The sequence below is a fragment of the Euprymna scolopes genome, chromosome 1 (assembly GCF_053919585.1).
Source record: "Euprymna scolopes isolate OS-2025 chromosome 1, ASM5391958v1, whole genome shotgun sequence".
Taxonomy (NCBI): domain Eukaryota; kingdom Metazoa; phylum Mollusca; class Cephalopoda; order Sepiida; family Sepiolidae; genus Euprymna; species Euprymna scolopes.
In genome coordinates this window covers 203589-219666 of record NC_136482.1, presented here as the reverse complement: position 1 = coordinate 219666, position 16078 = coordinate 203589, and the positions used below count along the sequence as shown (strand labels likewise).

General features: G+C 37.6%; 1 protein-coding gene across 8 annotated transcripts in view; it reads left to right on the top strand.

Moving 5' to 3' along the window:
* LOC145276480 (tRNA wybutosine-synthesizing protein 4-like) overlaps positions 1-16078 on the top strand; it is a 121620-nt gene that overhangs the window by 72888 nt on the left and 32654 nt on the right. For 7 of the 8 annotated variants that reach the window (XM_080130674.1, XM_080130814.1, XM_080127952.1 and 4 more), the window contains exons 10-12: positions 1196-1385; positions 7324-7590; positions 10663-10959. In XM_080130674.1, the coding sequence (XP_079986800.1) occupies positions 1196-1385; positions 7324-7590; positions 10663-10959 (754 nt within the window). The remainder of the gene's footprint in view (positions 1-1195; positions 1386-7323; positions 7591-10662; positions 10960-16078) is intronic. The other variant, XM_080132160.1, reaches the window with a different exon arrangement.

The following is a 16078-nucleotide window of genomic DNA, read 5'->3' as shown; positions in this document are numbered from 1 at the left end:
AGTCGTGAAGGATTTCTCCTCCACCGAAAGAGAACAAGAAATGGAAATGCAGCATCTGAAGAACAGATACTATGTAGTAGAACTGACATCTATTCAATGTAGCTGCCTTCAGCCTCAATCATCCCCCAATACAGGTCCAAGACTGAGAGCATGCCTTTTCCCTTTTCCACAAGCGCCAGTGCAAGCTTGGCAGATGGCGACAATCAGACTGATTTTGGAGAGGTCATGTTAGTGATGTTTTCGAAGTAGTCCAGCGGGTTCAGGTCAGGAAGGCCAGTGAGAGAAGGGTACTAAGTCATAGCACACCTGAAGCTAAGCCTGGATCTCTTTAGACTTGTGGGTGGCGCTGAGCCCTGTTGCCACACTCAGGGTCTGCCAGTGGCCACCTGATTACACCAGGGGATCGCCTTACTATTCAGCACATCCAAAGACACTTTTGTGTTGACTTTCAAGCTGACTTCGAAGATTTGACCCTCACTTGAAGCCACACCAAAGACAATAACCATGGCTGGAAACTTCATTGAGCTGTTCCTTCTAATGACAAATATCAAAAAATTGATTCTTTCACCCTTAACTGTGCCGTTTTCTACAAGGGGGGAGTCACTTTTTTTGTCAACATTTTTTGCAGTCATCATACACGCTTGCAATGACTAGCCTTAATTTGAACGGTAGTGAAGTTGCATGTTACGGTGGCTGCGGGGGTTAAGCGGTTTGCTTTTTTCACTTTCTTTCCTCCTTTGCTTTGCAGGTTCAAGCCTGCCTGCCTGCTCCTTATTTTTTATTTTTCTTATTTTGAGGCTTATATAATGGGATTTTTTTCCTTTCGATATAAAAACTGAATATTTTTTTTTTTCATACCTCTCGACGCCTGTGATTGAGTCTATTATTTTTTTCTGGTTGTATTGACTCCTTACTACACCACCTCTTCACACCCGGGCAACACCGGGTACCCCCGCTAGTTAATATATAAAATGATATTTATTATAAGTATATAAAAATAATATTACTTATTAATATATAAAAAATTATTTATTAGTATATAAAATGGTATTACTTATTAGTATGTAAAAATAATATTACTTATTTATATATAAAATAATATTGCCTCTTCACTCCATCACTCCCTAGAATATATTCATCCCAAAAATTTATGTATTCTCAATTTTTAATTTTTATCTTTTTTTTTTTTTTTTAGGGCTGGTCTTTTTGTGAATGCAGTGATATGAACGCTGCTTATGATAATCTGATATCTGAGGAAGAAAAGGAAAAACTTGAACAACTCGAACTCTTTGATGAATTTGAAGAGTTTCACTTAACCTGTTGTCATTATATGATCTTGTGTGCCCATAAACAGAACCTGCAACCCTATTTGTATTATACAACTTGTAAGTAAATGGAGGTTTGTTCTTGCAACACATATGAGGTGTCTTCATTAAGTTTCCAGACATTTTTTGTACAGGCATTTAAAATTGTCGTAGACTCTTGAAAATTCAGTTTGTTATTGCTATACATCTTATAAGATGACTGACCAATTTCTATGATTTCAGATTCAAATAGTTACAGCAGGAATTAGAATACACCCTACTAAAGCGTGATTGTCACAGCTGGTGAATTTTAGAAATACAATCTGGACATGAGGAACCTTTTAGAAGAACAATATGCAATAAAATTCAGTTTTAAACTTGAAAAAAATGCCACAGAAACATATGAAATGCTTTAGACTGCTTTCAAACCATCTTGCATGAATTGAGCATCAGTTTTTGAGTGGCATAAGGGATTCAAGATAGGCAGAGAGTCACCACTTATCAAGGCCCGGAAGCCACTCAGGGATAAGGGTTATTGCAAGTACATTACGTTAGTGTGGAGATTTGATGAAGTGTTTACTTAAGGGGGCGGTTCATTAGGAATTTGTTAACATTGGACTTGAAGACATCCAAGTTGTAGTCCGGAGGGAAGCAGGCAGACGGAACAGAGTTCCACAGGCGTGGAGTTCTAAGAAAGAAGCTTTGTTCATGGAATCTGCGTTTTGATTTAGGCACAGATATAGAGTGGGGGAAATTTTTCACAGTGGATTCGGCTAGACAGGTGTTTTTCGTGAAAGATTGGCGAGGGGGGACCAGAGATTGGAGTTCAGACGAGCACCTGCCATGGAAATAACGATAAAACAAAGATAGGCTCGCAATGTCTTATCTGTGGGAGAGAGGTTGCAGGGTAGAGAAAAGGGCATCCCCCACTAAGCCACGAAGTCTATTTTGTACTCTGTCAAGGCAGGATAGACTGTTTTTAGCAGCTCCTGCCCAGATATGGCAACAGTATTCCATCCTTTTGAATGGCATAAGGGATTCAAGATAGGCAGAGAATCTGTGAGGGATGATGAAAGGTGTAGGAGGAGTAAGGAAGTCACAATACCAGAGTTAATTGGCCAAATAAAAAATTTCATGAATATGTCTATAGAGAAATAAGTGCACAGTTTGATGTCAGTGTGGATATCTCCCACTCTGCCGTAAGGACTCTGACAGACACATGCACAGACTTGGAGTTTACATTCGTAATACCCTTCCCTTGACTAGAGAAACAAACCTAGAATCGGATGATCAAGCCTTTATGTGCTTTAGACTAATCATGCAACACAACATTAGCTACTTTTACTTTCTCTATAGCTCTTCCTCGACCCAAGACTGCAACATAATAAACAAAGTTTCTGACAGCATAGACATAGCACTCTCCATCAACACTAGCGCCCAAGTACATGTATTTGGTGACTTTAATGTCCATCACAAAAACTGGCTTGGATTCTCTACTTACACAGATGCAGCAGGCAGTACAACTCATAGCTTCTCTATATCTCACTCCCTATCACAAATTGTTACTTTTCCAACCCGTTTCCCTGACCAGGAAGAACAACACGCATCACTTTTAGATCTGTTTTTGACCACAGTTTCTGATGATTGTATAACGAATGCCGACAGCCCACTTAGGAATGCTGATCATGCAGTGATAATGGTTGAAATCGCCCTAAACTCTAAACCCAAAACTGAAGAGCCAGTGCTCAAAACAACGAGATATTATAAAAAGGCTTACTGGGAAGCCATCGGAGATCTTATCAGAGATGCCCCATGGGGAAATATTTTTTCTCTTCCTGCTGAACAGTGTGCAAACGAGACCACTGAATGGTTCAAAACTGCAATCGAAGCGCATGTTCCCATGTGGAAATTTTATAGCAAGTCCCACTCTCCCCAATGGTTTACTTCGACTTGCGCAACTGCCATTGCTCAAAGGCAGCATGCATACTGCAGATTTAACCGACATAAGTCCAGTTCAAACAGACAGAAGTATATAGAAGCTAGAAGTAACGTTAAGAAAGAAATAGTGACACCTAAGAGAGAATTTATGGAAACCACTAAAAAATGCATCGAAGCACAAAAACTAGGAATTTGTGACTTCTGAAAAATCTACAACAGTTTAGTAAATAATGGGCAATCAACAATTCCCCCACTAACCAACAATCATGAGGTTGTTTGCTCAGCAACCGAAAAGGCTAACATGCTTGCCAGTTGATTTGCCTCAAACTCTACACTGGACCCTTCCAACCACCCCCTACCTGAATTTCCTTATGCGGACAGACGCCACGCTAGACGATCTACAAATCACCCCTGCTCAAGTACATGCTATCATAAAAAACCTTGACACTTCAAAAGCATGTGGACCCGATCTCATCCCAGCTGTGCTATTAAAAAAGTGCTCAGCTGAAGTAGCTCCAGTTCTCTCCAAACTCTACAACAAATGCCTTAATGAATCTTGCTTTCTGGGCTGTTGGAAAACTGCTTCTGTGGTACCAGTATTCAAGAATTCTGGCGAAAGAACTGACCCATTAAATTATCGCCCCATTAGCCTCCTCCCACTTTTTGCCAAAATATTTGAGACCTTAATTAACCATGCTCTAGTCCGTCACCTTACAGATGCTAAGCTTCTGACTGACAAACAATATGGATTTAGGCAAGCCCGTTCCACAGCAGACACCCTAACTGTAATCTCTGAACATATATACCATTCACTGGACAAAGTGGGGGAGGGCAGAGCGGTAGCTCTAGATATATCTAAGGCTTTTGACAGGGTATGGCATGAGGGTGTCCTCAGGAAGATTAGATCATACAGTATCACTGGTAGAATACTTAACATAATTAAATCCTTCTTAGATAAGAGAAAAATCCATGTTGTCCTCGACGGTCGTACATCTAAACAATATGATATAAATGCGTGAGTGCCCCAGTGGTCTATCCTGGGACCTCTACTGTTCCTGATATTCATAAATGACCTCCCCGACAAAATTTCCTCTGAGATAGGTATATATGCTGATGACACCACACTCTATAACAGACACGACAGGAAAACAAATGAACACATATCTAAAGAAATGGCAGAAACACTAGAAGATGACCTCCAATCTGTAGTGGAATGGGGACAAAAATGGATGGTCACGTTCAATGCCGCCAAGACTAAACTAGTTTCATTCAATAATTACAAGAAACCTTTTCTACCACCTATAGCAATGGCCAACAACTCTTTATCTGAGAGTACGTCTTTCAAGCTCCTTGGCCTAACGTTCACAAGAAACATGAGTTGGAACAATTACATCGAGGGCATTGCTAGGAAGGTGGGCTCTCTCTACCGTGCTAGAAAACTACTAACACCCGAAAGTATCCTGTACCTCTATAAGGCAACCATTCGCCCATGTATGGAGTATTGCTGTCATATTTGGGCTGGTGCATCGGCTATTAGTCTCTTGCTCCTTGACAAGGTTCAAAAGAGAGTCACTAATCTGATAGGCCCTGTACTGGCATCTAAGCTTCAGCCTCTGTCCCATCGACGAAACGTTGCATCCCTCTGCCTGTTCTACAAGTATTATAATGGTGAATGCTCTGACGAACTGCAAGCACTTGTGCCCCCACGACGTGAACACCCTCGACAGACCCGACAGGCTGCAAAATCCCACCCCCACACTGTAGAAATCCCTAGATGTAAAAGATCTTTCTACTCCAATAGTTTCTTCCCCAGAACCGCTAGACTTTGGAATTCCATTCCAGGTCCCTGCTTCCCCAACTGTACTGACGTGCAGAAGTTCAAGTGCAACGTGAACCAACATCTTGCTGCCCAAATCCCTACATAGTACCCCAGTAGTTGTTGCCCCTGTTAGTAGCCCCCTACACCAAAGTGGCAATGTGCCTTGTATGGGGTGAAAATGTAATAAAAAAAATTTTAAAAAAAAACAAAAAAACTGTACATACAATTATTTGCGAGGAACTGAAGATGTGGAAGATTTGCACAAATTCTGTTCCAAGTGTCTTCAAAGAAGATCAGAAAAAAGAGGTCATAACAGCAGGGAGATGTCAGGCTTATCAATTCAGATCCTGCAGTTCTTGATGCTCTGGTGACCTGTGATGAAAGCTGGATCTACTGCTATGATCCTATCATTTCCTCAGGGAGAGTAACTTGGTTGAGGAACGTCCTGGGAATGCAACCAGCTCCTCAGGGGGAATAAACACTATATCTAAACGATATTGCACATGGAAACAGCAACATAACGGGTCGAGATGTCGTCGGCTATAACTGGCTGGCATGGGTCACTTCTTGTCTTCATTGCGTATTTACAGGCATCTTTCCATCGTTGGCATTAATGGCATTTAACGCTTATACAAAAATAGCAAGCAAATGCATTTTATAAAAAATATATATATAATTTAAGATTTAATGAGGAGCATATTTTTATAAATACCAGTTGAAACTAGACGCATGATATGTCGCATCCGTCGACTTCAGAACCCAAGCTTCAACTGTTTTAACAATACAATCATATTTCAATTCTCGCTTTCTTCATTGAAAAAGAGAGAAAGGGAGTAAAAGAGAGAGAAAGAAATATGCGTTTTATGCAATGTTTTTTTTTTTTTCAACTTCAGATATCCGCGTGTAAGTTTGACCTTTCTTGAATGATTCTGACACCGTTAAAGTTTCATAACACCTGTCATTCAAACCCAGCCAACATGCTTTAACCTTCCCAAACCCACAAAGCACCTGCATGAAACGTTTTTAACTTCATCACAAAGTCAGGCACAAGGTTAGAAGCTAGATGTAGGGATTATTAATGTAGAAACCCCCAGCTCCCTCAAAAGAGGCTATGTCCTTGTGTCACACTGCTATGACCCAGAGACAGAATTCTCAATAGAAGCATGTCAGACAGAGCAAATCTACCCAGAAACTTTTTGATAGCATGGGCATGATCTACATGCACTTGACACACAGTCAACAAGGAATACTATATTGACGCTTTAAGGGAGTTCAAGAGATTCCGTAGGAAGAGGCCAACTCTCTTCAAATCAGATCAGCGGCATTTCCAACAAGACAATGCACCAGTCCACAAGTATATCTTTGTCACAGACTATTTGACTAAGATGGGTAGCAAGACAGTTTCTCACCCTCCCTATAGTCCAGATCTTGTTCCCTGTGAATTTTGATTATAACCTATGTTCAATGAAAACCTTAAAGGCTGTCGTTATGAGACAATTGAGATGAAAGAGGCTGCGATGAAGGTGATTGACATGCTCACAAAGAAGCACTTTCATGAGGCCTTCCAGAAATTGTTGGAATGATACAACTAGTGCATTGCAGCGGGAGGATATTACTTCAAATGTGACTAGAGTTTCATGTGTGTACTATCAATAAAAGCGGCCATACAAAAAAATGTCTTGAAACTAATTGAAGGCACCTCGTATGTAAATATAATATTTTATTTATTTATTTAAAACTTTTCAAACTTAAATAGTTTCTTTGACTGGTGAAATTGCTCTAAAACAGAGTCAAGAATGAATTTTTCATGTCAATAAATCACAATCCATGTTCCAAATTTTTATTTAATTCTTCCAAACATGTCTTTTCTGACAGATTATTGGACTTCAATTTTTAAAATCTGCCAAACTTTCTGATCTTTCATACAACCAGGTGCATGAGAAAATGCTTCTTTTTTTAATCTCATTCTTGACTTTTCGATGGAATTTTATAGAAAACAAATTCTTTGCTGAAATGAATTGCAGTGTTTGAACTGCAGCACAAAATAAATAAGAAAGTAATATTTTAATGCTTATTTTCTCAAACTTCAAAAGTCCAAACATTTTATCATGATTTTTAATCGATTAAGGGAGGGAAATAAAATTTTTTGCTGATTTACTTTCCTTGCATATTTTTTTCCATTAATAATTTGATATACATGGAGAAAGACCTTATATTTAATATTATATACATCATTGCAATATTTTATTTTATTTATTTCAGATTTAAGCTCTGAAACTGAAATATTTTCTTTGACTGATGAAATATCTGTAAAATATGCCAGCACAAAGATGACTGATACTCAAAAAACACTTCTGAAAAGATTTGGACATTCTTGCATTTTATCTTCTGACGGACTTGTATTTCTTTTCGGAGGATTTGGTAAAGAAAATGGCAAATTCCAGCGAGTGTCAAATCTTGTGATTTATGATGTAAAAAGTTCCGAAGTTACCTCTTTAGCTGTCCCTCAGAATTTGCCAGAATCACATTGTAAGTGTTTAACATCTAACATTCAGTTTAAGATTTTTTGAGATGAGGATTGATAATTTGAATTATTCAGGCTAGTATTCTCAACATGATTTTTAATTTTTGAGATGAGGATTGATTATTCGTATTATTTGGATGCATCAGACTACTGTTTTTATCTTGAGCGTCATTTTCACAACGTTTTGGTCAATGTAACATCCGACCTTTTCATGTATATCTTTGTCAAACTCGGGAATCTGGACAGAATTGTAAATTGCTGCCACATCTGGGCTGGTGCATCTGCTACTAGTCTCTCGCTCCTTGACAAGGTTCAAAAGAGAGTCGCAAACCTGATAGGCCCTGAACTGGCATCTAAGCTTCAGCCTCTGTCCCATCGACGAAATGTTGCATCCCTTTGCCTTTTCTACAAGTATTTTAGTGGTGAATGCTCTGACGAACTGCAAGCACTTGTGCCCCCACGACGTGAGCACCCTCGTCAAACCCGACAGGCTGCTAAATCCCACCCCCACACTGTAGAGATCCCTAGATGTAAAAGATCTTTTTACTCCAATAGTTTCTTCCCCAGAACCGCTAGACTCTGGAATTCCATTCCAGGTCCCTGCTTCCCCAACAGTACTGACGTGCAGAAGTTCAAGTGTAACGTGAACCGACACCTTGCTGCCCAAATCCCTACATAGTACCCCAGTAGTTGTTGCCCCTGATAGTAGCCCCCTACACCAAAGTGGCAATTTGCCTTGTTTGGGGTGAAAATGTAATAAAAAAAAAAAAAAAAAATGCAACCCTTTATTTACTTTGTGGAGCTGTAATGCTCTTGTTTCATCAGTCATGACTGGATACAAATCCTATGTAATTCGTAATTTTATTTTTCGGTTGCCCACACTGAGAATTGAACCATCAATCTAACAATTGATTTTCCCAAGTACTCTAACCACTGCACCAGAAGAAGGTTGGAGGTTACATTGACCAAAACGTTGTGAAAATGTCACTCAAGATGAGAACAGTAGTCCAATGAATCCAAATAATACAAATTCTCATCATGGTTGTTATGTTCATGATTTGCTGTAATCCTCAGTACCATGTATGGTTTAATGTCTGTCTTACCTGTATCTGGTCAGGTGTTTATACTTGTTTTCTCTCAAGTTCATCCTTATCACTTCCTCCTATGTTTTCCTTGCTAGCTCCCGAAAGTATCCTGTACCTCTATAAGGCCACCATTCGCCCATGTATGGAGTATTGCTGCCACATCTGGGCTGGTGCATCTGCTACTAGTCTCTCGCTCCTTGACAAGGTTCAAAAGAGAGTCGCAAATCTGATAGGCCCTGAACTGGCATCTAAGCTTCAGCCTCTGTCCCATCGACGAAATGTTGCATCCCTCTGCCTTTTCTACAAGTATTTTAGTGGTGAATACTCTGACAAACTGCAATCACTTGTGCCCCCACGACGTGAGCACCCTTGACAGAACCGACAGGCTGCAAAATCCCACCCCCACACTGTAGAGATCCCTAGATGTAAAAGATCTTTTTACTCCAATAGTTTCTTCCCCAGAACCGCTAGACTCTGGAATTCCATTCCAGGTCCCTGCTTCCCCAACAGTACTGACGTGCAGAAGTTCAAGTGTAACGTGAACCGACACCTTGCTGCCCAAATCCCTACATAGTACCCCAGTAGTTGTTGCCCCTGATAGTAGCCCCCTACACCAAAGTGGCAATTTGCCTTGTTTGGGGTGAAAATTTAATTTAAAAAAAAAAAAAAAAAAAAAAAAAAGAAGCTCAACTGTTCTACTAACTTAACATATATAGAAATTGATTTTCAAACTAATCTATCTCCTTGGAATAGATAAAAAAAATTCCAACAATCTCTACTATTATAGGAAATGAACTTTGTCTGTGTGTTCATTCCCTCTATAAAAAAAATTCCAGATTCTTAGAGCTTTACGTCTTTGGGTTTTTTTTTTTTTCATCATTTGACTTGATTTTAATTTCTTTATTTTTTTCTTGTTTTTTTCTTGCATCCTCTTCCTTTCTCCTTCATGTTTCATCTTTCTTCCCTTTTCTTATTTTATCTTTCTTCTTTTTTTGTTTTTTCTTTCTTCCTCTTTCCATTGTGCCTTGTTCCAACTCCCATTCCTCTCTTTCTGAAAATATTAATTTTATCAAACTAAGTGTAGAGGAGGTAGAAGATTTAAATGAAACTTCGGGTTTGTATTACTGTGCACAAAGATTTGAAAAAGTTGTCAAAAAACAATTATATAGCAAATAAATGTTATCAAAGGCAAGATAAGTTACTTTTCTACCAAACTGGATATATTTTTTGTGTTTTTATTCAATGTAACATGTTTATTCAGCTCGAAAAGCGTACAGTGTTTACCGAAGTATTGGAAAATTCAAAATAGCGCCTGACTCTCTCTTTAACACAGTAAGTTCGGGAAAAGGTGTTATAAATAATAAACTAGACAAAATACTGTTAGAAATTCACTCAATATATGTTAACGTGACATAAGTTGACATATATCCGGTGGTTTTTGAATAGTATTTTCTCTAGTTTATTATTTATAACACCTTTTCCCAAACTTACTGTGTTAAAGAGAGAGTCAGGCGCTATTTTGAATTTTCCAATACATTGGTAAACACTGCATGTTTTTTGAGCTGAATAAACATATTACATTAAATAAAAACGCAACAAATATATCCAGTTTGGTAGAAAAGTAACATCTTGCCTTTGATAACATTTATTTGTTATATATTTGTTTTTTGACAACTTTTTCGAATCTATGTGTACAGTAATACAAACCCGAAACTTTTATTCAAACCTTTATATATGAATGTTCAATGTAGACTACAATGTATTGTGAACTAAGTCTCTGCGCAAGGCATGTGAACTTCCACCTGATGTGCACCATGATGTGTCTCCAATTAGAGCAGGCAATCAATCGATTTAATTGAAAAATGGACTATTTCGCTGATTTTGATGAGAATGAAAATATGGGAATGCCAAACATTCATTGATCATAATTCAATCCGGGGCTAGTTTCAATATATAAGCCAAATATTGACCGAGTTTTCTTTCTTTTTTCAGTTTCACAAATGTATCAAAGTATTTGTCAGTCCACTGATAAATCAATGATTTTATTTGCTGGAAGGAAATCTCCTGGAAAACCAAATTCCTCTGTAACAGTTGTTCAAGTTAAAAATTTAGAAGAAGCCAGTCAGAAGGTTGAGTCCAAATATGAAGCGAAAGGAACCTCTGCGATGAGTGACTTGGAATTTAGTCTGGGATCCAAGACTTACCGAGTATCTTGTGAGGAGCTGGAAACTAAAGGAGATGTTCCTTTGCCGAGATGGAGACATTCTAGTTCCATCTTTGAGAAAAATGGTAAGTAAAGTTTGTGCGCATTTGAGATATTAAATTATCTGTCCAGGCCATACACAGAAATACTTTCTCAATGTTTCAATGGAGGATTTTTTTTTTATTATTATTTCACCTCAAACAAGGTACAGAGCCACTTAGTCATGAGGGGCTACTATTTGGGACCAGATTCGGAGGGATACTATTTAAGAAGTTGGCCAGCGAGATGTCTGTTTACATTACACTTGCATTTCTGCATGTCAGTACAGTCAAGGAAGCAGATGCCCAGGAGAGAATTTCAAACTGCAGCAGTCTCAGAGGAAAGCTATTAGAGTAGAAAGCTTTATGGTATCTAGGGATCTCTACAGTGTAGGGGTGTGATTTTGCTGCTTGTATGGTTTGTTGAGGGTAATATCATTGAGGGAGTACAGTTAGAGAAGCAGGGGCCCCGGGAAAGAATTCCAAAGTGCGGCATTTGGGATATTTGCCTATCTGTCCAGGCCATGTACAGAAAAATACTTTCTTGACGTTTTTAAGTTTGTCCATCTCCTTGATATGTATCAGTGTTACTACTTATTGCCTTTGCTAAATTTTGTAGGCAATGGACAATTTCTTTTTTTACATTATATGGATGGTGGGAGTTGAAACTGAGATAAAGTAATAATCAAAATATTTAGAATACATATTTATGTACATTAATTTAGGAATATAACTTAAAAATGTTATAACAATTTAGTTGACAACTTTGAAATAATGACATGTAAAAACATCAGGTGATTATTTTAGTAATGTATACTAATGATGTAATGAGAGATTGAAAGACACATATCAGTTAATCAAGAGTTGGGAGTCAGAATTAGCAGATGCAGTTCAGTAGTCAGAGAAAGGTGATCATGGACAGCAATGGTTCCGAGTGGGGGAAAATGTTAATAGTAAGAATCTAGGATCAGTGTTGCAGCTTTCCAATAGGGGAAACATCCAAAGTAAAGCTACTGTAAATACCAACATGACTTAGAAATGTACAAATCTTTGTTTGCAGCTTTTCAGAGGATCCGTCAAATTAAGATCAACCCAAAATGGACCAGGTATATTTTCCCATTGGCCAATGTAAAACCCCAGAGACTGTTATTTGTCTCTTAATATAATTGTTATATATCCTGTTTAAACAGTCACTAAACAATCAATAGGCACATTCATATCTAGACGATCAAATATATATACATCCACCACTACAGAACACTGATATGCAGAAGTTTAAGTGCAATGTAAACCAACATCTTGTTCATCTCCCTTAAGCATTGTCACAAATAGTAGCCCCTTATTTCCAAGTAATGATATGCTATATGTGGGGTGAACATGAACATAAGAAAAAAAAGTTTGCATCCTTGTTACCAATGTTGTGACTTTGAAGGATCTATAATAAGTAAATCAACACAATGTTATATTTACAAGCATGTATTTACAGAAGGACAGAATGTTACGTATTTGCTGTGGCCAGTTGTTCAAAATACGTTTGTCAAGTCTATAGAAATGTTAACATCTATTTTTGTTGTTGGTACAAATACATACACACTGATGGTAAGTAAAACTCACAACACAGCTGATCTACAAAATATATTGCTTTTATTTCACACAGACAAATAAGCTTTTGATGATAAAGCATTACTCTGAAAGGTGCGTGGAGCGGGGTGCATGGTTGTGTCGGATGTTGGGCGGTGAAGAAATGGTGACGCAGCACTAGCTCTCTCTAACTGACTTTTTCTTTGTGACGATTTTATTTATAAAAGCATTCTCTGACTGTCACCATGATTGCTATGACACTTTTTCGTAACTCTATTCATAGTCTGTAGAAGAGTTTATATACTCCCAAAATAGGGTAGATCATGGCCTACTAATAAACATGGCCATGTATGTATCTTGCATTTTTACACCAGTTTCTAACTGGCTGATTGAAATTAAAAGTTGATTAACAAACTGAAAGTAATTTACAATTAACAAATTGACCGCTTAGGAAATTAAAAAATTTAAAAGGAGCATAACTTTAAGAATTATGTTTTTTGAACATAAATAAATAATTTATAAATTTCAAAAAAATTTATTAGAACATATTTTAATTTCTAAACCTGTTTTCAACACTAAAATTCATGTTTACACTTAAAAATAATAATACCATAAATAATTAGTGATTAAGAGTGATCTTTCTTGATGATTTTCTATTCCGTAAGCAATGTTTGGTTTCTTAAAATTACATATTTGCAAACGCATTAATTGCATTTATCGGAATTGTTTTTGTGTAATATTTTTTATTTAAAAACATGGTTAACAAATGTGTAGCATTTGGCTGTTCTAGTGGATATATTACGAGTTGTAAAAAGTCTTCACATTTACTTTTCCTTTTGGAAAATCCAATCTTATCGAAAAATGGATAAAATTTGTTAATCAAAATAAATGGTTCCCTATGAAAAATTCAGTCCTTTGCATCAAACATTTTGAGGATAAATATATTTTGAAAAGAAAAAGGAACAAGTTGAATTAGAATTTACAACAACTACCAACAATACATTTAGAAAAAATAATAAAACCATCACTTTTGCCGACACAAACTACTTTTAAAAAAAAACCCAAAACAACTATGAATTGAAAAAGATGAATTACCAGATTTTCTTTCAACTGACCATATTAGATTTTACTTAGTTTACTGCAAAATGTTGTCCGTCTGGTTTTGAATTTAAAAAAGATGAAGATTATATTCTAATTTATAGAAGTCTTCGAACTTGAAACACATTTTCCATCGGTAAAAGAATGTATTCAGATTTACTAAAACCTTCATGTCCAGCTCCAGTGCAATGGAAACTCTATACCATTACCATGATGGTTTCAACATGGAAATAATGCTAAACTTACAAAATTTACCATGTTAGAAAATTTTTCAGCCTACATCAAAAATGTAGTGGAAGAAAACTCCATTTTTAATGAGTTACAAAATAGATAATATTATAGACCAAAAGGCGGTCCTCCATTTTCTGCAGACCTAATACTTACTAATGCACCACATCAAGGCAAGCCTATAAATTACTTCTAGAGAAATTTCCATTACTATCATTTTCTTTATTAGAAAATATTCAAACAGGTTGTGTGGTTAAAGCAGTCAAATCACTATTGGAAAACGGTCATCTTTCTGAGGAGAGTGTTTTATTAGTGGATGCAATATACCTTCAAAAAGGAAAACAATTTCATGGTGGCAATTACGAAAATGATGAACTTTATAAAGGAATAATGGTATTTATGATTACTGGCTTACCCTCAGTGGTTAAAGTAATAATAAATGGTTTTATTATATTTTCACCCCAAACAAGGCACATTGCAACTTTGATGTAGGGGGTTACTATCAGGTACATAAGCTACAAGGGTATTATGTGGGGAGTTGGGCAGCGAGATGTCAGTTCACGTTACATTTGAACTTCTGCATGGCAGTACAGTTGGGAAAGCAGGAACCCGGAAGGGAATCCCAAAGTCTAGCGGTTCTGGGGAAGAAACTACTGGAGTAGAAGGCTCTCTTACATCTAGGATGGAATTTTGCTGCTTGTCGGGTTTGTCGGAGGTATTTACGTTGAGGGCGTACAAGTGCTTGGTGTCCATCAGAGCATTCACCAACAGAGCTTTCAATGTAATTGTTCCAACTCATATTTCCTGTAAACATTAGGCTGAGGAGTTTAAAAGATGTACTTTCAGATAAAGAGGTTTTGACAATTGCTATTGGTGGTAGAGAAGGTTTCTTGTAATTATTGAAGGAAACTAGTTTAGTCTTGGCGGCATTGAACGTGACCATCCATTTTTGTCCCCATTCCACTACAGATTGGAGGACATCCTCTAGTGTTTCTGCTATTTTTTAGATATGTGTTCATTTGTTTTCCTGTCGTGTCTCTTATAGAGTGTTGTGTCATCAGCATATATACCTATCTCACAATTTTGTCAGGGAGGTCATTTATGTATGTTAGGAATAATAGAGGTCCAAGGATAGACCACTGAGGCACTCGCGCATTTATATCATATTGTTTAGATGTACGACCGTCGAGGACAACCTGGATTTTTCTCTTATCTAATTTAAAGGATTTAATTATGTTAAGTATTCTTCCAGTGATACCATATAATCTGATTTTTCTTAGAAGACCTTCATACCATACCCTGTCAAAAACCTTAGATATATCTAGAGCTATCGCTCAATCCTCCCCTACTTTGTCCAGTGAATGGTATATACATTCAGAGATTACAGTTAGGATGTCTGCTGTAGAACGGGCTTGCCTAAACCCATATTTTTGGTCGGTCAGAAGTTTAGCATCTGTAAGGTGATGAACTAGAGTTTGGTTAATTATGGACTCAAATATTTTGATGAAAAGTGGGAGGAGGAGGCTAATGGGGCAGTAATTTACTGGGTCAATTCTTTCGCCAGAATTCTTGAAAACTGGTACCACAGAAGCAGTTTTCCAGCAGGCAGGAAAGTAAAATTCATTAAGGCATTTGTTGTAAAGTTTGGAGAGAACTGGAGCTACTTTGGCAGAGCACTTTTTTAATAGCACAGCCAGGATGAGATCAGGTCCACATGCTTTTTAAGTATCAAGATTTTTTATGATAGCATGCACCTGAGAAGGGGTGATTTTAAGATCGTCTAGTGTGGCGTCTGTCCGCAAAGGAAAGTCAGGGAGGGGGTGGTTAGCAAGGTCCAATGTAGAGTTGGAGGCAAACCGACTGGCAAGTATGTTAGCCTTCTCGGTTGCGGAACAAACAACCTCATGATTGTTGGATAGTATGGGAATTGTTGTTTGCCCATTATTTACTACACTGTTGTAGATTTTCCAGAAGTCACAGGTTCCTAATTTCTGTGCCTCGATGTGTTTGTTGGTGGTTTCAGTAAATTCTTTCTTTGCTGTCGCTATTGCTTTCTTAGTTACTTCTGGCTTCTATATACTTCTGTTTGAACTGGACTTATGTCAGTTAAATCTGCGGTACGCATGCTGCCTAAGCACGATGGCAGCTGCATAAGTAGAAGTAAACCATTGGGGAGAGTGGGGATTGATAAATTCTGGATTTTTTATCAGAGCTTTTGTTGCTGACAATCATTCAGCCAATGAAACTGCCTTTACTATTT